We start from the raw sequence: 25,000 nt of genomic DNA, 5'->3' as shown, positions 1-25,000 counted from the left end.
CCCGGGGGACCCCCGCTGCGCAATTCCTAAAGGGAGATTGAATATTACTAACTCGAACACAATACTTTCTATATAACAAGACTCGGCCCATTTCAATGCCTTATTAGAAAAAAAAAAAACAGTTTTGATACTTTAGATAGAACGTCACGATTAACTGCATAGTATAACTCTGTTTAAGTGCAGTTCGGATCTTGAGCTTGTTTTTGGTTTGTTAAAGCGGTTTCAATAAACTGTACGTTTGAGAACGACACCCCTGGCCTGGTCTCCAGTTACTGCCGCTGTCAACACTGTCACCTCCGCTAGAACCCACAGCACATTCGATTTTACACCGGTAGCCTGATTATCATTATCACCATTACTTTGTTAACTTCACACATGTTACAGAGCTGGAATTGAGCGGTAATGACAAACAGTTACTGCACTGTGGCTCATGAATAAACACTTGCTAATATACTATACATAGATACATTTTTTCTCTATGTCATAACAGTTGTGTACAAGAAATGCTGCCTGATCCAGTGTGGCCGGCTGTGACACAGGATGGGCTTGGAGGAAGACTGTCAACCAATTTATTCCCGTTAATCAAGCTGGCAGTTTGGGGAAATCCATAACTCCCTTTGTCCCTTGCCAAAACTGGGCGTTAGTGCTTAAATCTGGACGTGTGAAATAAAAGCCAGTAAGTTTAAAAGCTTCTGACCCCAGACTAGTGGACTGAGTCAGAGGGCAGTCAGCAAGAGAAGTTCATGGGTCTGTGCCTGGGCAGAGAGAGAGATGGGTTATACAGAGTGAGGGGAGAAGAGGGGGTTCAGAGAGGGAGAGACCCGTACACACGTAGTGTATCGTGGTGTATCATGATAAAAGCATTTTGCAAAGGGTTGTTATAGTACACATCTCCCCTCCCCTCCCTGTTTCAGTCAGCTGTATTCCAGGTGCTGCCCAGTCAAACAGCACTGTTTCATTAACAGCCTGGCCTCTGGCCTGCCTCTCAAACTGTTGATCTGCAGCTAGTGTTAAACAGGCAGTGCTTTCAAACAGCAGCAGCTTTCATTATTCAAGCTCTGTGCCTGGCTGATCTATAGCTGCCACAGCTTCCTGCAGATTGCAAATAGAGCTGTTGTTGAGAGGGACAGACTCACAGGCTCCCTCTTTCAGAGAAGTTATTTAAGAGCAGGACCGCACCAGTTCGAGAGCCATGGGCACGGACTGGTAAGCTCACAGTCACCAGTTAACCACTGTACAAAAAGGCCAGCTACTTGTTTTACTTCGTCTCTCCAGCAGGAGTCAGTAAAATCTGTTACATCAGTGCCATCACAAACATGTTACCCTCCTCAATAGAGAATGAAGTTCAATATCCCTATAAGCCGTGTGGAGTATGAGCGCATCTACGTAAGAATAAACTTCGAAATAGACTCTTGTCAAAAAGGTCTTAACCACTAATTCATTTATAGCCACCCTCCCATTGCATGCATTGTTTAGTATAACAATACAGTCAAAGCCAGATGTAAATAGCGAGTTATAAACATTGTGGTTTGAGCAGCAATTATATTACTTTCGAAAAGTGTTGCTCTCAGCATAATAATATAGTCTGGAAGGCACGTATACAGGGTTTCAAACTTTAATGTTAAGGTTCAAGAAAAACGACACAATGGGTGTCTTTCTTGAATGCACAAAAGGGTCGGTTTGAGAAATGTACCTTACCAGCCCGCGTGTTATTACTGCGTGCCAGTGAAATATACAAATATTCAACAACGAATGCTGCCACCTTGTGGCCATTCTCATCACAGATAAACCATCTGGATCTGTTCTTTCTGTTTAAACGGCATTTGGAGCTCAGAGTTATTAAAACAGTCATTCAAATTCAACACGTCCTGTTCCAAGATTTTTATGGGACGGTGGGGTCATTTCAATTAAATTATTAGGACCCAACAATGACGTTTACTCCCTGTTTTAAACAATTCCCATGCTTTATCATGTTCTAAAGGGTAGTTCAAAGGACCAGTTAACCGTTGGCTATTGGAAAGAAGCTATTTTAAAAGCGAATCGGATTTGTGCAGACTGCCTTTTGCTGTTTGCTTGTGTAACTCCACAACAGGAAAGACAATTAGCAGTGCATTCAGAAGGGTCGTGTTGCTAACTCGCCAGTGTCCTTTCCACCCGGAGAACGCAATGAATCAGATAGTTTCTCACTCTGGCAACTTAACATCGGCACGTACTGTGGAACAGCGTGCTTTCTGTTTAAGCAGACATGTTTTACCTGGAAGAAGCCACACTGACCCGAGAACACACTTTTTGCCTTATTTAAAAATCAAACCCGTTAGCTTCATGGTATCTGACAATGATGAATAGACCAATCAGCGATCTGACAGATCTCATTGTCCCGCCTCTCCTCAATATTCTAGACCTTCTCTTGGGTGGGCAGGCTTATCAGTCCTTCTAACCAATCCACAAAGAGAGGCTGAGCCTATGCCAAAGATCGACAGAGTTTAAAACCACTTATGTCCGCAGCTGAAAAAAACAGGAATTCCCGCAAGCCAATGGAAGCTTGGTTTTGGTAATGAGCGAGTCTGCAGTGGGAAGTGGAGTTCGGGGTTGCTAGAAATCTGCACGTCTCTGCCGACCGGGAGGAAAATACAATAAACTTGTTGCAAATAAAATGCAAAAAATAGTCAAATGAGCAAAGCGGATCCGCGCAAGAGTGAAGAGAGTGGCTTGCACGAAGGAAGAAACAACGTTGAAAAATAACTCGAGGAAGAACACGGGTATGCCTTCTCATGTGAGTTTATTTACCTGAGAAATGCGCTGTTGACGTTGCGGGATTGGGGCTGTTCGTGTTAGGATCTTACAGTACACGCACGTACATATTAATTATATACATAGAGTATGAGCAACATACTGATTGTGTGTGTAATGTACACCCTGCACCTGTCCCGTACTGTACACGGCTGACTGTTGTTGTAAAAATGTATACAGGGGGTTGAATTGGGCCGGAAAACACAGGAAACGCAGTTGCTGCGGATCAACATCATCATTTAGGCGAGATTTTAATGCCACCAGGCGTGGCTAGTACATTATTATTTACTTTGTTTCATTATTACGGAAGAGACCTAGGGCCAACAGAGAGAAAAAAACCTCGAAATGTCGTCTTTAAAACTCGATATTTCGCTTTAAAAACTCAAAATTTGGCCTTTTAAAAACTCGAGATTTCGCCAGTCTACTAACTACGAGCTGGGTCTGGAGAAAAGCCAGAATTCAGTCTTGCTGACAGCACTTCTGCTGAAGCCTCAAATTCCCTCACACCGGGAAAAAAAAGTGTTAAAACGGTCTTTTCTTGTATAAATTACTTTCACCACATATATTGTAAAATCATATGTTTGAAAAAGCAACTCAAGTTTGGAGCAACCATGTTTTACACGGGATTTACGTTTCTCTTTAGGCATTAAACAGTTTTAATTAAGGCTGTTTTAACAATTAATTTGTTAAAATTAATTGTTAAAACAGCTGATCATTTTAAACATCTGATCATTTTAACACTTGATCAGATGTCTTTTTGAAAGTACATGTTGGGAGCAGTGCACATGACTTCTGTCTATTAAGTATTATAATGACGTCACCGAAGGTGTCTATTCATTAGATGTGTCATTCCTTCATGAAGAACGCACACATGGCTTAGAAAAAATAAATCATGGTTTGGGGCAATTCGTTTCTATGTAATGAACACCTGGGAAAATGTGAAATGGCAGTAACTTGGGGCAGTGCGTTCTTCATATAAAAATGAACTCATTCCAGTAGTTCAAAAAAGTATGTACACCGCATTGCCCCGGACTGAACAGTTTTTCCTGAGTTGAGTATTGTGAAGCATGTGACAAGTGAAATGCCTGTCTTCATCAGTGTAAGTGTTTAGAGTTGTTTTAGAAATGGTTTCTGAAACTTCGTGCCTACATTTTTTTCTTAAATTGATTCATCAAAGTTTTATTTTGAAAAACTCATTCCTACGGATTTTCCACCTGTTTTATACATAAATCAAGTGCAGGGCCAGTACATGAAGCACACAGTTGGGTGAAAGCCTGTATTGTACACAGATTTGACAATGTGTTGACTTTATTTTCTTAACCATGTCATTATTTTGTAGCCTACAGCATGTTTAAAAGTACAGATCAGAAATATTTCAGTAGACATACAACCAGCAAATAAGGTAGTGGTTTATTTTAGGGTTGAAATGTAGCATCCTTCTAATCTATTCAAATTGATTGCCCCTGGTGTCTTGTATCTTTGCTAACATGACAGTAGCGTATAGAATATCAAGTGATCTGTCAACATGGTTTGAAACAGTGAACTATTATCAGGATTTCAGGATTATCAAGCCCCGAACCTCAGTGACCAGGGAGTGATATAATTGCATTCACCCATTTTGTGATTTCAAACACTAGATTGAGCCATCAAAGGTTAATGGCACACCTATCTTATCTTTCTGTAGGGTGTATCAGCTCTGGATACTGTGTGTGTTTGTCTTTCCTGGTGTTCATTTTACATTTAGTTCTCCATGTCATCAGCTAGTATGTTTGCCTGTTGATAGCGTGCATGGCTTCCACGTGCCCAAATGTTTGTGACATACATCATGGTACCATTCACAAAGAAGCGCAATCTAGGGAACAAGTCACACAGTGAAACTCAAACTAACGCTCAGACATTGCTTGATTAGGCTATACTCTGCCTACTGCCTACAATGTACGAAGATACTTTCCAAGTAACAACAAAGCAAAAGGAAATGTACCGAATGAATTTAAAGGTTGATCAGTTTAAAAGTCTATTGACTGGCTAAGTTTACTATAACAAAAGCCTGTTTAAACTTGGAACTGATACTGTGATTAACCTAGGAGGTGGTTGATGTGTTTAAATAGTCTGGGTTAGCAGTGGTGGAATGCAGTTCTCATATTGTCTTTTTATCCCCTCTTTAAATCGGTGTACAAAGCATGGTGATGGTAGTGCAAAGGCTCTTCTAGAAACCTTGTGCAACAAAGCAAAGAAACACCAGTTGATCTTTGCCACAGTTCAAGAAGCATACAACGTGTTTTCCTAAACGAAATTTCAAACCATAGAATCTGTTAATGCAATGTGCCCCAGGTTTTGGTGTTCAGTCTATGTATTGGGTACTAAATGTCAATGTTGTTTTGTTGAGTTTGAGTTGGCCTGAGGCATGCTGCCGTGTGTGTCTTATTTATTATTTAAAGCTACAACAGATATTGGGATGTTTTTGTGCTGCATTATTCGTCAATATTTCGGTCGTCAAAAGATGCGCATTTCAGAAACTGTCTAACCGTGCCCAACTATTGGCTAGTCATTAAAGGGGTTCTATATAATATATATGTGAACGCAGTTCTTTATTGTATTAATTTTGCAAGTCAGTACTGTATCTGCCAGACAGGGAAGCAAAGCCAGAATTATGAGGGATTCTAGGACAGGTTCTCAGAAGTGTAGGAGAAGATAAAGGGAACGTGTCTATACAGTTCATGTGCTGAATTATAAGCCGAATTCTCCTTCATGTGCTTCTCATTTTACAATTCAAATCACAGAGGTGTGCTGGCTGCACTGGCACTGCAGACCTGTTCAGATAGGAGAAGGACTACATATATATATTAGAAGATGCTTTGTTAGAGGCTGTGATACGTGGAGAGTGTTCCCACTTTTTCTGGGGTAGATTCTGGTCTGGTTAATGCATCACCTTGTCTGTAATCCTCTGGATGATGTGACAGCTGTTGTTGATCTGTGGATACTGTGTAAGATGTCTGCTGATGATCTACTGTTTGGTAAACTGCAGTAAAGATACCATGCCTCAAGGTTATTTGTAAAACAGGGCGTTTTCCACATGACTCTGCAGTTCCTACAGGGTTGGGTGAGTACAGACTTTGTGTCTGCACAGCTTTCTAAAGACACATTTTAAAGAAGTACTGTAGCCTAGTTCTTGAACAGGGAAACGGTGTAGTCAGATAAACTGTGAAAGCAACATGCTTTGCGTTGGCTTGCCCTGTGAAGCCCACAGAGGGAGAGCTCTTTAAAACCACAGTGTCCGACAGTCCTTGTAAATTCTTCACGAAACTAGATTTCCTTGAATCGTGATTGTTTACTACAGTAGAGTCTTCAATAGTTTAGCTTTCACAGTGCAGCCTTGTCGAAGATCTTCTTGGCCAGTAGGGTTCAGGCTGGAAGGGTAATTTAAGCATTAATCCAATGCTGTGGTCACCAGTCACCATGGATCCTGACTTCTTTTCACACTGAAAGAATGCCTGTGTTGGAACACTCCCACACACATTCCGATTGTGGTCCCAACACATCCTGGGGCTGCCTGGTTCTGTTCACTCAGTCCAGCTTTGACTGACTTGGTTCTGCTTCCTCCAGGAAGGTTCTGCCATCTCTCCCTGGCTGTCGGGAAGCTGTCGACGGGCCTGTTTGGGTGGTCGCTTGGGGTTCGTGTGATCGGGGTGGCTCCCTGGGATGGCGGTGCTGGGAGTGGGGTTTTAAGGATCCTCCTTCCTGATGGAATGGTGGGGAAGCTCCTCTGCGGATCACTGGTCCTCTCAGAGCAAGCGAGAATATCGATACTATACGGTATGGTACGGGGGGTGGGTGGGGGTACTTTTATTGTACTATTGGCTCAGGTGCTACCATTTCATCAGTCTTATGAATAGCTCCTTTTCTGAGCCACATAAAACACTATGGAAATTACATCTGGTGTGCATGCGTTAGAATGTGAGTATGTACATTGTGCTTTTGTTCATGTTAGTATTTGCATGCATGCATATTTTAATCATACTTTTATTCATACAGGTGTGGCTGTTTGAGTTGGGAGATGGATATCATACAGTGTGCTTGAAGGGATAGGCTTTGCCATTCATGCAGTTGCATTTAAAATGATTGATACAAAATCCCTTTTGTGTATTTGTCTTTTAAAATGCCTCTGCTTCGTATCTGCAAGAGGAGAGAGAGAGAGAGAGAGAGAGAGAGAGAGAGAGAGAGAGAGAGAGAGAGAGAGAGAGAGAAGCAGATTATTTATTTAATATAGATATTAAATGCAGAGATTTGCTTTGAGATTTTCTCCTGATTCGCTGTTTAGTGCCCTGCTCTCTCCTATATTTATAGTCTGAACCAGCTGTAGTCAGGGCTGGTGTGTGCAGCCAGAGAGTTTAGAGAAGTTTTGTTTGGTCTATATTTTGTTTCGTACATCCAAGGACCAATTTGGTGTTTTTCTGGGGCAGTAATGGGTGCTCATCGGAGTGGTTTAATGGGAGTTGTTTGTCGAATGAAAAGTTGTTTTGGTTTTCTTTTCATTTGTTGATGGTTACTTCCATGAAATGACTCTGTACCTGGGTTTAGTTCAGAGCTTAACCGTCCTCCCCCCTCCTGTCTTCACACTACTGTACTGTAAAGATCCACATTACACAACAATGAATCAGCATGAGAGAGCATCCTGGAATACAGGCTCTGTATATTCTTCATTGTATTTTGTGTTTTGACACCTTATTGGTTATTGGCTGCCTGTGTTTATTTTTCTTTTTCTTTGAACCGGTGCATAGTGATTTTGTTTTGATTCCATAGGCAGTGTGTAAAGGTCTTGCTGACTTTACTCTTCTTCTTTCTTGCCGTTCTCTCCCTTCACATACATGTGTGAGCGCAGTTCCGTGTATCGTTGTGCGATGATACAGGGATGATGTGTAATTCCACTGCGACAAAAACCAAAACCGTAATAAAATATGAAGTTTCCCCTGGGAGGATTTGTTTTAGTTTAGATCGCCAAACTTGATTTTGTTGGTTTTTAAATAAAACAAAAAGAACATCTTGCCAGAAATGATGTAAAAGCATAAAGAATAAGGATGTTCTGAGGATGCATTGACCTAATGCACACACCACTCTGCAGCACTAATGGACGGATTGATAATGTTTAGCCCATGCCCATCCAGGCCTGTGCCTCTCTGAGGAAATGCTATAATTCAGATGCCAGTTGTGATCTTACTTTGCTTGTGATGTAAAAACTGTTGAACTGGAACAATAAAGTGGGCACTAGGGGCACATGAGTCACACTGGTGCATGTAGCTTCTCCCCTGTTCTGAGAGTCTGGTCTCCACTCCTGGAGTGCATCTTTGAGCTATACCAATAATTATACTACTGCTGTGAACAGCTTTGGTGACTGGAGACTTTATAAGCCAGCTCTGTCTCTGTGTGCTGCTGCCACTCTGTTCTCCTGGTAATACTCAACCCTTTCTAGAGACACATTCAGAGATTGCATCTCAGTTCTGCCAATACACACCTTGCACTGGCAAAAACAAACAAATAAACTGTAGCTTACACTGTACCCCGGCAGCCGTGCAAACAGATACCCGAGTGCCAGTATAATTGAATGGCTGTGTCTTTGCTACGCAACATTGTAACAGTAAACTGCAATTACATTAACCTTAAACTGCAGTCCAACTGCTGCTGCTGCTGCTGTTTCCTTGCACTTCCAGTGCAGTCCTCAGTTGTTTTTAATTTCGGGGCTTGAATCAGAGGCTCTGATCATTATCCTTTCCAGGGAGTTCTACACAGACGAACAGGGGCAGCACAGGGGATGTAATTACAACAGCAGCTCCGATCGCTTTAGCTAGAGCCTACCGTGACCTTTTATTTTTAAATGTGTCCCTGGCACTGTGATATGCAGTGTGCAGCTTTGCCAATTAGCGTGTTGGATATCATTTTTTCTTTCAGCAGAAACAAACTGTTGGCTGATAAATCGAACGCTAAAATACAGCATGGTTTACTAAATTGGTATGAAGTCTGGACTTTGTCTTCTCGTTCCTGCCTGATGCCTGTCAATCTCATGAACAGAAGAGTAATTTGTGTCTTTGTTGATTTTCAGATTTGACCGGAACACTGTGACTTGGAAAATTTTGCACAGATCGCACACAGTGTGGACAGTTTATCCCTTTTTTTTTTTTTGTATACAGAAAGAGAAGCCAACGTGGTAAGCAAAGTTTAATTTACTCGATACTGTAGTGTTGTAATTTGACTGTTCTTTATACTTGCTGTATAGCATAATATTATACAAAAACAGTGGAAGGGTGGGTCAGAAAAAAGTTATTTCTGGTAAAGCTGCAAATAACAAATCCACTTTATTTTGTGCTGCCAGCTTTCTTTTGGAAACATCTCCATTATATTGGAAGAGAGCGTCTGTGAATCAGGGATGGAAATAACACTCCTATTGCATAGCAGTTTCACTGATTCCATGTTTTACTGTGAGCTTGATTAGCCACAGTATATAGGTAGCAAGCTCTGGACATATTAAACTCTTAGTAAAACCAAGAATGTATCAAACTGCTATGCAACGGGAGTCTACTTTCCATCTGTGCGAATTCCTGAGGTCTTTTACAGTAGTTACAACGTATGTAATAGCATTACAGTACTGTACATCATGTCCTTGATAGGGTAGGTGTAATCGACCGTTTCACTGTACATGTGTAACTTGAGGCTTTCTCCCCTCAGATCCATCATGAACAAAGATGGGGAAGTGGACACCATTGCCCCCGAGTTGCCGGCGATGTTTGACGGGGTGAAGCTGGCAGCGGTGGCGACAGTGCTGTACATCATAGTGCGCTTTCTGAACCTGAAGAGCCCGACCGAGCCGCCTTGCCTCAGCTATCAGGACACCCCGCTCAACCGCTTCCTGATCAAGTCCTGCTCGCTGCTGACCAAAGAGTGAGTACTGCTGGCCTCCCACCTTTCTTGGGTATTTCTACAAGAGCATAATCCCCAGACTTGCTGCAGGCGATTTTCATCAGCATGCATTGGCCTGTGTGTAGATTATTTGAAAATAAATAAGTGAATATTGCTACACATTCTATAAAAATAAGTTCTTGTGAAAGTGAGATTTGCAAAGTGATGGACTAGAATGCACGCCTGCACGCTTCTGTCTGGGCTGTGTGAGAATCCAGATATGTTTAACGTGGATCTGTGGAGTGGAACTGGGATGGCTTTAAGCCAGAGCTTTGAAATGTACAATTGTGCTGACCATTTAGAATCGTGAATCCTGTCCAAGCAGTATTTATGGTACCTAGTCACATCAGAATAGTGTTAGTATACGGCACTACCGCTGTGCATTAGCAGAAGTTCAGGAACCTCAGGTATGTTGTAACAGCAATGCAGCTACTGTTAGACTTCAATTCAAATATTTCTCAGGACAATCCTTTTCTGTTTTGCATACAGTATGTGCCTAGTCGTTTGTCTAGTTTATCTGGGCTAATTTGACTGTAGATGAACAGTTCAAGTTCTGTTACAAATTCAAACATGCAAGCTTTTCTTTAATATTTGCTTAAGTGCATGCCCTCAAAGGCAAATGTTGCACGAGCTGTAGCAAAAGGCAGTGTCTGATGAATATTGAAAAGTAGTCTGACCTTGTGCTATACGATAAGGCTGTTCACTAAGTGGTTTGTGGTGGTGGTGGTGGTGGTGGACTGGGAGGGGAAGCAGTGTAGCTTAGTGGCTGAAGGTTAAGGTCACTGATGTGTGGTTCTTCTGAATGGGAGCTCCTCTGTGGGTTTGTTAGAACTCGAGGTCTGACTCTGAAATGAAGTGAGCAGCAAGGATCTGAAAATTGCAGCAGTTGAGATGACCAGTAGCGCTAAAAATGTAGTAAAATGTAGCGCTTTATTCTCTACACAATAGTTTTGGAGGCATCGAGCAATGTGTGAGGATTTGCTGCTGTGTGTTTTTGGTGTAATGTGCTTCAGGTCACTTATCACTTGAGTGCACCTGGAAGGTTGTTACTGTACTGTTCTGATTAAACTGGTGTCTAGTGCTGTAGTTTGCATAACTAGAGCTCCTTTATATACAGTGACCCAGAGCCCACTGTTGCGTAACTTGATTGTTTCCATGACAGTAGTAGAGTGGCTGTAGCTGCTGGGTAGCGTATAGGACTGGCGTGAGAGCTGGGCTGCTATACAAAGCGCTGTTGATTTTGTAATTGTTTTGCATTTGTTTAAAAGATAATGTGTTATTGCAGGATCCTATTGAAAAATGTTAATGTCTGAAAACAAAAAGATAACAGCAAACCAATTATGTACTTTTTGTAAAAATATTATTCCAATGACTATTTTAAATCTTTGGGTTTTATAAAGGTTCACCACAGTAAAAGCGTAGCACAGTATAATCGTGTATAGAAAGCATGGAAAAGCCTAGCGATGTAGGGAATGTATTAAAAAAATAAATAAAAGGTAAACTGCTGAATTCATAGTATACCCAAGGAAAAGCATGGGAAAACTGCAAAACTGCCACAGTAGTAAACTTTTAGAAGGGTTATTATACCAGATGCTGGTGCATTGAGCATATTCACAAACACTCCTGACACACCTGAGTCTCAGATACAGACCCTTGTAACAAGAGCCTCCAGTCTGGCAGTAAGAAAGTGTCATGAGGAAGGACTTCAGACTGTTGAATTGCTCGCAGATTCCTCTCCTTAACTACACTTTAACCCTCCCTTCATGCGCTGTACAAATAAACGGCAGAGGAGCTCAACTGAGTTGATGAGTCATGTTTCAAGCAGTGACGCACGGCTTGTGTTGGGCCAGGCTACCTCAATGAACTCTGACACAACTGCAGACATTTCCTGTTTTGGTGCCTGTTTGCAAGCACAAGGGCGTTTCCATAGATAGTAAATTGCTATTCTCATATTTTTTTTCATGTTCATAAGTGTCTTCGGCTAATACAGCTTTGGCTGCATTACCAGCTGTGGAAGCCTCTCTGTCTACTCTACTACATACCCCTGAGTGTGCTAAAGGTTTTGTGAACTCTGTAGTGTCTAACCAGAGATCGCCGGTCGTATTTCAGCAGAGCTAATTCTACTCAGGTATTCTTCATGCACTTTTCTTCTGTTCTTGGCTTGCTGTCTGTCCTCACGAAGGAGGTAATCCCTTTCTGTTTTCTTATTCCTAATAATGGGGCTATTTAGACACACATTTTTACATATTTAGACACTTTCTCTTCCTGGGTGGCAATTCAGAAAACTGCAACAGCTGAGGAGAACTGTTAGCAAAGGCTAGTACAGTGTCCTGAGGAACAGGTGAATTGCTTTAGCTACGATCACTCAGCATTGGAGTTTTATTGTTAAATGGAAAAATAATTTAAGAGGTGATTAGATCTGAGATAGAGAGAAAGCATAGAAAGGGAGATAAGAGGCACAGGGATGTTTACACGACTGTCAGCGTGACTGGGCCTTGCTCCTTGGGGTTCTATCTTGTGTCAGTCGGTGCTGGCTGTTTTGTCCTGTTTCTCTGCAATAAACATTGATCAGTTTACACTGCTTTAACAGGTAGTCCTCCCCTCTGCACTACAATCTTCTAATCCTATTTGGAGATAAAACTGGACCTGCTTCGTCTACTTTACATTGTGCTTACAGAGAGACTGCTGGATCAGTCTTCATATTTCTGAGCTGTATGCATATGTATGGAAAAGTGATTTACAGTAGGCCACTGTGTCGTTCTAGTGAGGATGCAGATGCGTGTGGTGCTTTGACCCCCATTCTCCACTGTTTTATAACAAGCAGACTTCCTATCAGTTTAAAAGGTTGGGATTGTATAAATATAGTCTTCATGGCTCTAGCTAATACTGACTTGTAATTAAGCACATAATACAGTGTAATTAATTTCTGTCATCCTGTGCAGTTGACTGATCCATAATCCTCCAGGAACTAGACAAAAATATAATGGAAAATCTCATTTTCCCTGGAGTCATCCAGTGAGTAAATGGTCTGGTTTGAAAGGAGGCGATTAAAACCACTGTTTCATCAATCCACCTGTTAAACATTATTTATGACTGGAACCCGTACATCTCTCCTAACGGCTGTATTTAAAAATAAAATAAAAAGATAAATGATGCTGTTCAGTGAAGTTTTGCTCACTCTACACTGTAATGTGTTGAGCTCAGCTGTAATGGTACAGTTAGATGGTGGAGATTTATATTGCAGTTAAATACTGATCAATGTCTCCTGAACAGGTACATTCCTCCCCTGCTATGGGGGAAATGCGGGCACCTACAGACGGCGCTGTATGGGAAGATGGGCCGGGTCAGCTCACCTCATCCAATAGGGCTGCGCAAATTCCTCGCCATGCATGACGGGGCTACGGCCACCTTTGACCTCTTCGAACCTCTAGCTGACCAGTGCACAGGAGGTAAAGGGGGCGGAGAACGCTCACAATTCAAAATCTGCACCCACAGCTCTGGTATAGGGCCATGTGGATTCCTAGAAGGGACAGTGCGGTGTAGCTCCAATCTGAAAATATGCACCTACCAGCACACACCAGCATGCTGGGTCTGAGGTCACAGTGCTGTTAGATTGTAGAATAACCAGACCAATTGCTCTGCCAAAATTTCCCCAGGTAGGGACTTCCCTTCCTTGGGAGCCAAAGGATCTCTTTGTATTTTCAGATGGGCTATAATGGAACTCGCCGTGTAACAAAAACATTCTGACAAACAAGTGCTCAATTTCTGCTCAAATGTATGTGTAAAATGCATTTCATGAGGAGCATATTGTGTTCACTTTTGACACTCCCAGCGATTTAATATGTTACTTATTTTCTTGGAAGGTTTTGATTTACCTACTGTAGCAGTGTGTCAAAACCTGTCAGACACGTCAAGCATGTAGGAGAATAATGAGAGAGGGGGAGAGTGATTATGAGGGCTCAGTTTGCTCTGGGAACTTTCACAAGAGGAAGTAGTTTGCAATGCTCCTGCCACATTATACCCTGTGTAAAACAACACATCGTTCTACTTCTCATTTTTGCAATCTGCAAAGTTTAGGGCAATGATTTAGAAATGTTCTCGGAATGTGTCATGCCCTGATGCTAAACTGTTTTGTTTTGATCTGATTTCCTAACTAGATGATGTCACCATGGTTATTTGTCCTGGGATTGGTAACCACAGTGAGAAGCACTACATACGAACCTTTGTGGACTACGCTCAGAAGCAGGGCTACCGGTGTGCAGTCCTTAACCACCTGGGAGCTCTGCCTAACATTGAGCTAACCTCTCCCCGCATGTTCACCTACGGTAAGGATAGCAGAGCCGAATGCTTGTGTGTCACGGTCACGATGACCAAGTATTTCTACAAACAAGAGTCCTGTGTCAGCAGTCCTCTTCCTGTGTCCTTGCAGCCTTCACACAAGGGGTAACATGCCTTGCCTGACCACCTTCGAGTGGATTACCTCCACACCGAGGATGCATGTCTTCAGAGGTTTACACAGGAAACGCCTGCTTTACCACAATGTATTCAGAGTATCAGACTCTGAGCACACTTACATTTTGTGCAGGTCATAGTGATCAATTGTTTCAGGATCCTGATAGCTGTAGTCATGCATTCACCAGACCCCCACCTAGTTTCTGCTTGATGGTTTGTGTTTAAGTTAGTCCGGAGGCAGCATATCGCTTGTGTTGATATTTCAGCAGCTGTGTTCCAGCTTATTTCAGAAATAGGAGAGTGCAGATGTCTTCCTCTGTGATTATTACATGTGCAGGAACCCCCGCACAGAATAGTCTGTATCCAGTTCAGAAGTGCATTAAACACAGACCGTTACATTCACACGCAACCCAATTTTCTACACTGGCAGGTCAAGTCTTCCAGCATCAGTAATGTTTCTTTATATCACTTTATATGCATTTTCTGCTGGCCAGCTTAACTGCTCTCCTGAGTACGTACATACATGAAATAAAAACCTGTAAATGTTCAATATTGCCTCTTGCTCTTAGGCTGCACCTGGGAGTTTGCAGCCATGGTGGGCTACATCAAGAAGACATTCCCCCAGACGCAGCTCATTGTTGTGGGCTTCAGCCTAGGTGGCAACATTGTCTGCAAGTTCCTGGGTGAGAACCACACCAACCAGGAGAGAGTGCTGTGCTGCGTCAGTGTGTGCCAGGGCTACAGCGCACTCAGGTGGGTACTCGCAAGCCAGTCTGGGAGGAACAGGGATGGACGTCAGACTCCCATGTATCTCCAACCCTCTCTGTGACAAGACGTATGTTTTATTTAGAAGTAAGCAGCTGTTTGTAAGTTATCTCGCTCAGCTGACGTCCTTCTAGGCTGCCTGGAGGTATTCATCCTCTGTGTATAATTGAAATTCCTGAAATCATTCCAGGCATCCCTCATTGCTGATTTGGAAGGGAGGGCGGGTGCTAGGATGTTGCCTGAATCGTTTCTTCTGTTACCTTATATTATTTTAAATATATAGTATTTTTATTGGTTTCAATGGGCAAATGTGCTAAAGATTCTGATTAAATTGTGCCAACTCAGATGCCCCTCGCCGAGCGTGGACAGCAGGAGGTTTTAAACTAATTAAATGTAGCTCTGAGTGAGACGGCATCCGTTTCCAGGAAAGATTGTTGGTTAGCTCAGAACTGAGTCATGTGACAGGATGACATTTGTGGAGGGGAATAATCTACTTGTTTTATGCAGCTTATGCTTGCACAGTCCGAGTCTGTCGTGCTCTGATGTGATGTGTTTGTTATGCAGACAGCTTAGTACCTTCCCCCTGCTCTTTCAAAACAGCGCCCTGGTATCTCTAGTTGTCGTAGTCCTAGATTCTAAGGCAATAATGGTATTGTTTTATATACTGTTCCTCCCATTTGAACAAACAGCTGTGTGGATTCCTTTTCAAACTCTTAAGTGAACTCTTTGGCACTGTTCTAGAATAGGCTGTCTGGAACTTAACGAAACAGTTTGGCTCATGCTGTCCCGGGACGGAGCATCTGAACCTGTTTCAGTGTTCTGAAAGTATCAGGGACCTCTAGTGGCAGGAATAAGAAAGCACTGGTTCAAGCATAGCTGCCTCTAGGACAGGGCTACCCAACCCATCCCATGTGTCTTCTGGTTTTCATTCCAACTGAGCTCTCAATTACTTAACAAAACCCTTAATTGAACTAATAATTTGCTTAAGTAGACCTTTTTAATTGTTCTCAGTTTCTAAAAAGTTTCAGAGTTACTTATAAAATGTTGCAGCTAACTTGAAATCTGCAACTGTTTAAGAGCTAAAAACAAGTAAAAAGATCTAATTAAGCAAATTATTAGTTCAATTAAGGGTTTTGTTAAGTAATTGAGAGCTCAGTTGGAATGAATACCAGAAGACACAGGGGATCCCCAGGACCAGGGTTGGGAAGCCCTGCTCTAGGTTAAAATGGCAAATTGCTAATTTCTGATTTGTCTTCTGTTTTTTATTTTGCTCTTGTTGAATAAGAGGAAGTGGAGCAGAGTGAAGTTAATCCTGTCTGTTTGTTTGTTTTCCCATCTGTTCAAAGGAACCCAAGGTTACTGTGCCTAGTCTGAATAATATATCTCTACTGAGCAGGTGTCTTGGTGTCTATTTATACAGTTCATTCCAAAATTAGATAAACCTGACTGTCTGTCTCTTTTTCAAACTACAGTACACACAAACAAATGAGCTCCACCTTGGCTGGTGATGAATCAGTCTTGTGGTTAAACTCAGCTTATGTTTCAGTAACCGGCCTGTTGTGTTGTTACCCAGGGCTCAAGAGACATTCCTGCAGTGGGATCAGTGCCGGAGATTTTACAACTTCCTCATGGCGGACAACATGAAGAGGATCATCCTCTCACACAGGTAGGCCCGGGCAGCCACAGCTGACAATAGCTGCTGAATGCAGAGGGGGATCAACCAGGCTCAACCAAGCTGGGAGCTTGAACAGGGTTTTGCAGAAATGTTGTCAGTTGTCAGTCAGTCCTGTGCATTCCGAGGTCAAAATCTAATTATACATCATACATAAATTAATTCATAAAAATTAAAATCAAGAACACAGCACGTGTGAAGTTTACAGTCATGAGAGTGTGACCTTTTTATCAGATGCGATCCTGACCTACGATAAGAGAGGACCTTCAGTTGCTTGCCAAGCCCTTTTAAACACACATGCTCACTCACTCCTGTAAACACACACAGATGCTCACTCGCCCACTTCTGTAAACACACAGATGCTCGCTTGCTCACTGCTGTAAACACACACAGATGCTCACTCTCTGTGTTGCAGGGGCATGCTGTTCGGAGACAGCTCCAGCAAGAGACCCAGGATGATGGAGGATGCCGACCTGAGCCGGCTCTTCACAGCTACCTCCCTCATGCAGATTGACGACAACATCATGAGGTGAGGGCCCTCTCTGCAGCTGGGGTTCCAGCGCTGTACGCTCGAAAATTGGCTGCCTGTTTTATGCATTCTATTTTCTAGCAACTTTACCACTACAGGAGACTCCAAAATTTAGTTTGGCATAAATTTCTTAACTTAAAAAAAACAATAATAATTATTACAACCCACTTTAAAAAATAATTTTGATTTTGAGCCAGATCTTTATATCATTGGGAGGAGAGGTGGAATGTGAAATGTATTGCATGTAGTTTTTAGAATTGTCTTATGTGTGATTTTATTTATTTATTTTGTATTTGTGTTGATATTTTGTAGAAAATTCCATGGGTACGACTCCCTCAAGGAATACTATGAGAAGGACAGCTGTGTCCATTATATTCACAATGTGAGTATCTGCTTCATTGTATGGTTTTATCAGACCTGTTTCTCTTGAAGCATTTGTCCACTAAGTATGCTGTAGAATTGTTGTGTTTTTTTCGGTTTGTTTGTTAAAATAATATCCTGCAGGGCATATTCTGCTAGGATCTCCTGCACCAGCAACAGAGCTATGGGAGCGAGGGGCTGACTCTCGTCTCCCATTTGAGATTATTTTCTATGTGAAAACCTTGTGGGGATTGATAGCTCTGTTAACAAACATCTTGAAAACCCGTTGTGTTGTGTTATCCCATGCTGTGTGTTTTCAATCCCATCCTATAATCGGAGACATAATGAAGCCCGAGGGCTTTGGGAAATTCATTATCTAGGTAAATGTCGTCTGTGAGCAACGTGATGGTGAAGACACTGCTGCCTTTTCTGATTCCCTCTTCTGCCTACTTAACATTTAGTATAAATTCATCATGGCCTTTGGACTGTTTTTTTATGATTATTATAGATAATATGTATTCTTATTTGGTTATTTGTTACTTTTTAGTTTTTTCTGAAAAATATAGGAAAAAACATCTCCTGAAAGGTATTCAAGGTGTGCTTGTAGCACTTCTATTCAAGCTTCTAACCTGACCAGCTTTATTGGGTTCCCGATCTCTCCAGGTCAATGTGCCTCTGTTATTGGTAAACACATCAGATGACCCACTGGTGCATCCAAGCTTGCTGACCATCCCACGCACACTTGCAGGTAAGAAGATACAGACGGTCTGCTTTCAATTGAAACTGTAAATGTACCGTACATACCACAGCTCCTTCATAAACCTCTAGCATTAGAACCAAAGGACAGGCTCTTTAAAAAGAGCGAGTTAAAAAGCAGCCTGTTTGTATTGCTGTAGTCTGCCTCGGACGTCTCCTATTGAGATGTTGTTTGCAGGGCTGGTGTGTCACGGATCTAATAGAACAATGTAAATGTACCGAGGGAAGAAATGGAGAACAGAAAACAACACTGGAGGGACTGGCGGACATTCTTTCCTTTTTGCTTTTCTATGAATTTGGAAAAATGCATTTCATGCTATGAAATTATGCTTTTAAGAAATACAATATAGAACAATTAAGTCCCACACTGCCCATCAATCCTTCAACTCTAACCACTAGACCACCCTGCCCACCAGCCCTTCATCTGTAAGCACTAGTCCAGCCTGTCTCTCAAGCTCTCGACTTTGCCCATGAGGATGCACTGCTTCCACAGGGCTCTGTTGCCCCAGGATTTGGTTGACTGAAATGCAAGAGCAGGGAGTTGAGTGCACCAGCTGTTGCTGTGTGTCTCCAATCAGCTACAGTGCAGCGCAAAATACATTCTACCTGGGGAGCTAATTTAAAGGTCAGACGTTTTTAAAAAAATAAGTAAATAAATAAAAAATAACTACTAACCCAGTTTTTGCTGTGAATGGCGTAAGAGATACCCAGGGAATCGTGTTTAAAGAACCCATGATTTTGACTTTCCTTGCTCCTCTAGTTTTCAGAGTGCAAGCTTTCCAAAATATGATTCTTGTTTTTCATTCACAAATAATGTGCCAGGTTCAGAACTGAAAGTGGATTTAGGGGATAGGGTGACAGTGCTGCGCTGGAGAGCTGATGGTTACAATGAGTGTATTTAGTCCTCATTAAAATACAACGCAACTGTAAGACTGAGCTAAGAATGCATTGTCTATTGGAAGTTTGGCACTGGAGTGTTCAGCACCTGTTATGTGCAGGGTGACAGAACTGGAGACTGTCCTAATGTTTATTTGAGGTGCTAGAAGATGATGTTAGTGTGTTTAAACAAGTCCTATTTTCTCTTTAGCCTCACTCACTTTCACTCTACCCTGTAATCCTCCCGCCCCTTCTCCCTCTCAGTGTTTGTCTCCTTATTCTCTTCAGAAGCAGTGAAACCTTGTTTCTCTTTCCTCTCACAGAGAAGAAGGAGAATGTGATCTTTGCCCTCACGCTACATGGAGGGCACCTGGGATTCTTCGAGGGGGCGGTGCTCTTCCCTCAGCCTCTCACCTGGATGGACAAGGTGATTGTGGAGTACGCCAACACCATCTGCCAATGGGAGAGACACAAACCGCAGTGCGGGAGTGGCAGTGAACAGGACTGCTCGTAGGAAACGGATGAACACGAACCCCTCCCTGACAGCGCCCTGCCACCTCGCTCTCCTCCTCCTCCTCCTTCTTCTTCTACTTTCTTCCACTGACTTTTTCTTATCGTTGTTTTTTTTTTTTTTTTTTCTGTGGGAGAGTTTTCACAATTTTGTTTGTTTTGGTTTCTTTCCAAAACAAACAAAACAAAAAAGCCCCGCTGTGTTTTAATATGTGACGAGCAAAAAGGGAAGAAACAGAAACAAGAACACTGAATGTGAACATGCTGAAAAAATAACAATAACCAAAACTAGAAGGGAAGATCGAAAGGGATATAATGCAGTCAATGTTTCTGTGGGGCTCAGTGGCACAGTTCATGCTGGTGTAAAACAGCCAGTAGTTTACGTCACAGAACCACCACACAAGTGTTCTTCGAGTCCAAGCTCTGAAGGGTAGGGGCTGTTGTTCAGGTCAGTGTTTAGTTAAGCGCTTGGATGAACCGTGTAGAATGCACCTTTGCAGGCAGGGTTGACTAACCTTCGCTTGGCTGTAGTCACTGCCACCTTTCTTGTGCACCAAGAGAAAAAAACAGTTGCCAAAATTCATCCTTGACTAAAACACTATATATATATAAATAAGGAACCATAATAAAAAAAATAATAATAATAAATGTAACTGTATATTTTAGACTTTTTTTTGGGGGGAGAGAATTTACCTCTGCTGGAAAAACTGGGTTATATGTTAAAAAAAAAAAAAAAAAAAGGAAAAATATACTAACTGCTTCCCCTCTAATCTCAGTCACAAACGTCCTGTCCAGCCCCAGGGTTTCAAGTTACCTTGAAATGCCGATCTATCATCTAGTGTTCCCCGCCCTAGATCTAAATGCATTCTCTGGAGTTCATTCGTTTTTTTTTTTTTTTTTTTAAACCCTTGATTTAAGTTCTTTTATTTTTGCGTGTGGTTTCAAACTCCTTTTTTTTTTTTCCCTTTCTGTTTCTTGGCTACTGTTGTCAGTTTTGCACATTCTGGCCCTGGGGTTTGACCGCTGTAATGTAGAGGCACGTACACTGACTTCACAGCCATGCAGTCTGTCTTAGTTGATGCTCTGAGTCCTGTCTCACTCTCTGGGACTCTTTTAGTCAGGTGTCCACGCCGGCTTCAGACTTACCCAAGGCACAAAGATCCCGGTTGGGTTTTTGTCCCCTGTCTTGCGGTTCAGTTCTCTGAGGCTGTGCTTTTTAGTTTCTATGCCTTATTGTCACGTGAAAGAGATTAAAACATTGACTCTTTTAATTGTGACCTAGGTTTGCTCTACAGGACTAGCGGTCTGAACCCAGCTGGATTCACTTGCATTCCTACTGTCACTTGCTGCAGTTCATCCCAAAGGTCACAAAGCGTCCACTGTATGTGTTTATGTCAAGCTTTTTATTTTTAAATCCCATCTTTTAATTATGGTTCTTAAGATGGGGTTTTAATTTGTTAACGCCCACTAGCCTCGAGGGTACCCCTTTTTATTTATTTAATTGTAACTTTCGGGTGTGTTTGAAGGGAAGGGAAGTCGAGAGAACATTTCTGAAATGAAATGTTATCCTCTGTTTCATTGGGAAACACCTTCCCTTTCCCCAGCAGATGCTGGGGAGTCGTGAGTTTAGAATTCTAACAGATGCACAGAATCTTTGCTTTTCTATGTGTCTGTTTACCCTTGCCTTTGAAAAAAAAAAAAAAAGCTCTTATATTCCTTACGCAAATTATGTTACTGCGATAAGTTGGGTTACTGGGTGAAAGAGGTGGGTTGTTTTTCGTATGACCATATTTAAAAAAAATAAATAAATAAAATAAAAATTCGTTATGTCTGTTTGTTACCTAAGAGAACCGATTGTGGCACTTCTCGGATTATTGTCACTGCCAGCAGGACGTACTTCTACTGTAACCTGTGTCCCATCCCAAGTGCAAGATGAGTGCACATGCGTTCCTTTTTTCTTTTGCACTTAATCACTTTTTTTTTTTTTTTTTTTTTTTTTTTAAACTTGACAATCCATAGATGTTAAAACAAATGAAATGCGTGTTAGTTAATTAGAACACCACAGCTTCTCCAGTTTTTAGGGAATCCTGACCTATCCAAAACGATGCACACCCAAAACGAAAGTTTGCATCTCCTTATGCTTTGCAGTATTGGTACATTTGAATAAATAGAGCGAATAACATGAAGTACAAACTTTACTGTGTCAGAAAGGATGGGTCATCCAGCACTAACCCTGTACAGCTCTGTGTTTATCCACAACTGCATACAGGCAATGGGGTGGAGCCCATTTACCTGATGACACAAAGGCCTTGTAATGTCTCCTAAGCTGTCCTGAAGTACACTTATTTTACAATTATTTTTGCAGAGCAGCATTTGTTGTGTTAATATAACCTTGATTTTGCTTTTTTTAGTGGCACTTTTTGGTGTTTTTTTTTTCACTTTGATGTTGAATGTGGGCTATATCTCAGTCTGCACAGGGCGGGGTGATGAGTGTTTGGAATCTGTTACCCGATAGCTCACTGGAATGATCGTTTACAGTTTACGGTCCTTGCACCAAGAGTTGTTGCAGCTTTTTTGGAAGTGCTTTCTTAGTAGTTAAACACAGCCATTTAAAATTGGTGCACAGCTTGTAATAGTTTCCTTAAATGCACTTTCTGTTTCACTGTTCCTCCCAGCCTGTGTTGAATGTCTGCTAGATATGCTCTTGCCTTTACAACCCTTGTTAAACCAGGATAAGAAGGTATTGCAAATATCTTGCTTGCCACCAGGTTTCACTGTGTCAGATAAAGAGTTCCTTCTGTGGCACAACGACAAGAGCTTCTACTAGCATGAACAAGTAATAAAAGGGTGTGTGCCAATGTGAGGCAGCCAGGGACCCCCAGGATAGTGAATGCGCTCCTGATCCCCTGAACACCAGGAGTTGGGGTGAGGCAGCTTCACTGTGTTTCTGGAGAATGGGAATGCTGCAAAAAAAAGGCATCAATTAGGGATTCTCCAAGAAACCAATAACTAGTAATAAGTTTTAAGTACAGAGCAATGTGCATTATGTTGCCCTGTTGAACTTTTTACCCTTTCAGTTTGCCATTGACTGCTGAAAGGTGCGTTTTGAAATATAGCCCTGTTCAAAGAAGGTAAAGCAATGGCATTGGTATTGTACGATTTGTTTTGTTTTATGAGTTTACTGTATGGACTGTGTGTGTGTGGCTGCACAGTGCAGTTTGTCCATGACCAATTTCTACACCTTAATTGCAGGTGCAGAATTGAACCAAACACAGTAACTCCCATTGGCATGGAGAAATACAGAACAATTAACTCTGCAACCCTTTCACAAAGAGACAAGCTTTGGGTTTAAAAAGATAAAATGTGTCCTACTTTACCACAGATTGTTACAGGGACCAGGAGAGAACGGTCTTTTTTTTAATGAATTAAAATGATTTAATGGTTAATGAGAACAAGTTATTTTAATATTTAAATGTTTATGCTTTATTGGCAGCCAAAGTGTAATTGTGTGCAGAAGGGTTATTAAACAGCCAGATTAATTGAGAAATTACATTAGATTACAACACTTTTTTTTTTTTTTTTTTTTTGCATTGGAATCCTGTTGTATATAATAAAAATACAACCCTTCTGTATTTAGTTGGGGACTGGGCAGGTTGACCACTGCTGACTTAAATAAAAATGAAACACAGACTGCAGAGGGGTGATGCTGGGATTTGTAACACTGCTCAAGCACTCTGCAGACACCCCTCTATGTAACCCCAGCTATGAGTGGACCTGGGTGAGTTTCTAGGGCAGTTGGTGTGACACAGGCCATATCTCTCCCCTGTGCACTGAAGGTGCAGGAACATGCTCTCAAGACGGGGGGGGGGGGGAAGAGTTAAAGCAATTTAAAACTTTATGAAGACATTGATGTTGTGTTTCGTTTCCCCCTCCCCCCCCATCAGGATTTGTTAAATATATGCCTGTGTTTTCCTTTTTGATGGCTTCACTTTTACGAATCAATAGATTATTCTTATTTAAAGTGTGTGATTTGTCCTTCAGCTGCCATATGGACTGAGTTAGTGTGTGTGTGTTTTTGTTCAGAAACCGAAGGGGTGTTTATTTTAAAAATTACAATGATTGTGTTCCAAATTAAATTTATTTTCTCGTAATATCTGCTTGCCTCCTGTCTTGGATTGCTAGACTATGTCTCCACAAGAGGATAGAAGTCATGATGGTATTGAATGTTTAATGGCTGTTTAATCACAATGATGGAGCAATGTTAAAGTGGCCACATAATCTTATTGAATACATACGTAATCCCCTTGCATCTACAGAGCAGCATTGCTGGCATGTCCTCAGATATCCAACAGCTGCTCAAAGGGTGCTAGCTGCGTGTTGCAGAAATCCTCATGCTCGAATAAACACTTCTCTCTGTGTCTGTTCTTGCTCTGATCTAGAACAAGTCCAATGTGTGGAATAGAAAGTGTGTTTTAACCTAGATTAAACTTCAGACTTCAAGGAATTTCTTTACTTCAATCGAGCTCTAGTGTCTCCTTGGCATTTTAACAGTGCCATGCAATAAAGTTACAAACTCAAAGGGTAAACCGTGTGAAACAAACAAATTGTTATCTAACTTGGATACGTTTCCAGTAATGCTTAACCCAACTCCATTATGTAAAGCACGTCAGGATTAGTGATCTTGCCTGTATGAAAGCCTTGTCTCGATCCATAGAATAAAGAATGGGTTCACTGCAATGTTAATAGCTGAATGCAGACTATCACTGTGTTGATTTCATTAAAGACTGGTTTTCCTGACATTCATTCTTCTATTTCATGGTCCATTATTATTCATGTCAAAACATGCCAACCCATTGACCACGTCAGGTCAAAGGTTACGCACTTCAGAAGAACAAGTACCCTCGTGCATCAAAACCATAAAGTCACATGTACCTCTAAACAGCCCTTCCTGCCTAAACCAGGGAAACTCAAGATCTACATACAGTGTGTTCATGCTGCCCGAGGTCTGGACCAGCAGCAATACCTCTCCGATGAGGAGTGACAGACGGGACCGCTCGGTCAGAGTGACGGACTCATCAGAACCTCCAGGGTAACTTTAACCTAATCAGCGTCGTGAAACCAATGGAAGTGCAACGTTTGCAAACTGCTGTCACTGTGGAACGACTACTTGAGTTCACGAGTGATCTGGTGTCATCTTGACACGTCAGTGGAGGTTGCATTGGGCTGTGGGAACGTAAAGACATCATTTAGCAAGCGCTGTTTGTTGCTATGAGCCGTCAGCAACACCGCAGACGCCCTTGTAGTCGGCTCGTTGCAGTAAACTTTCACATATGCGAAATCCT

At 41.9% G+C, this 25,000-nt stretch overlaps 1 protein-coding gene across 4 annotated transcripts; it reads left to right on the top strand.

Moving 5' to 3' along the window:
- Positions 1-2,554: 2,554 nt before the first annotated feature.
- LOC121304343 (monoacylglycerol lipase ABHD2-like) lies at positions 2,555-21,481 on the top strand. Of its 4 annotated transcripts, none has more exons than XM_041235424.1 (12): positions 2,555-2,759; positions 6,394-6,603; positions 8,885-8,989; positions 9,508-9,720; positions 13,012-13,187; positions 13,896-14,063; positions 14,760-14,943; positions 16,529-16,621; positions 17,043-17,156; positions 17,469-17,538; positions 18,180-18,264; positions 19,472-21,481. In XM_041235424.1, the coding sequence occupies exons 4-12, from the start codon at positions 9,515-9,517 to the stop codon at positions 19,660-19,662; spliced, it is 1,287 nt and encodes a 428-aa protein (XP_041091358.1). In that variant the 5' UTR covers positions 2,555-2,759; positions 6,394-6,603; positions 8,885-8,989; positions 9,508-9,514; the 3' UTR covers positions 19,663-21,481. The 4 variants fall into 4 exon arrangements, with proteins under 4 accessions (XP_041091358.1, XP_041091355.1, XP_041091357.1 ...); XM_041235421.1 differs by having other exon boundaries at positions 2,555-2,773; XM_041235423.1 differs by lacking the exon at positions 6,394-6,603.
- Positions 21,482-25,000: the final 3,519 nt, after the last annotated feature.

The sequence above is a fragment of the Polyodon spathula genome, chromosome 37 (assembly GCF_017654505.1).
Source record: "Polyodon spathula isolate WHYD16114869_AA chromosome 37, ASM1765450v1, whole genome shotgun sequence".
In the NCBI taxonomy this organism is placed as follows: Eukaryota; Metazoa; Chordata; class Actinopteri; order Acipenseriformes; family Polyodontidae; genus Polyodon; species Polyodon spathula.
Note: the sequence above shows the minus strand (reverse complement) of the source record. Positions and strands in the feature narration are given on the sequence as shown.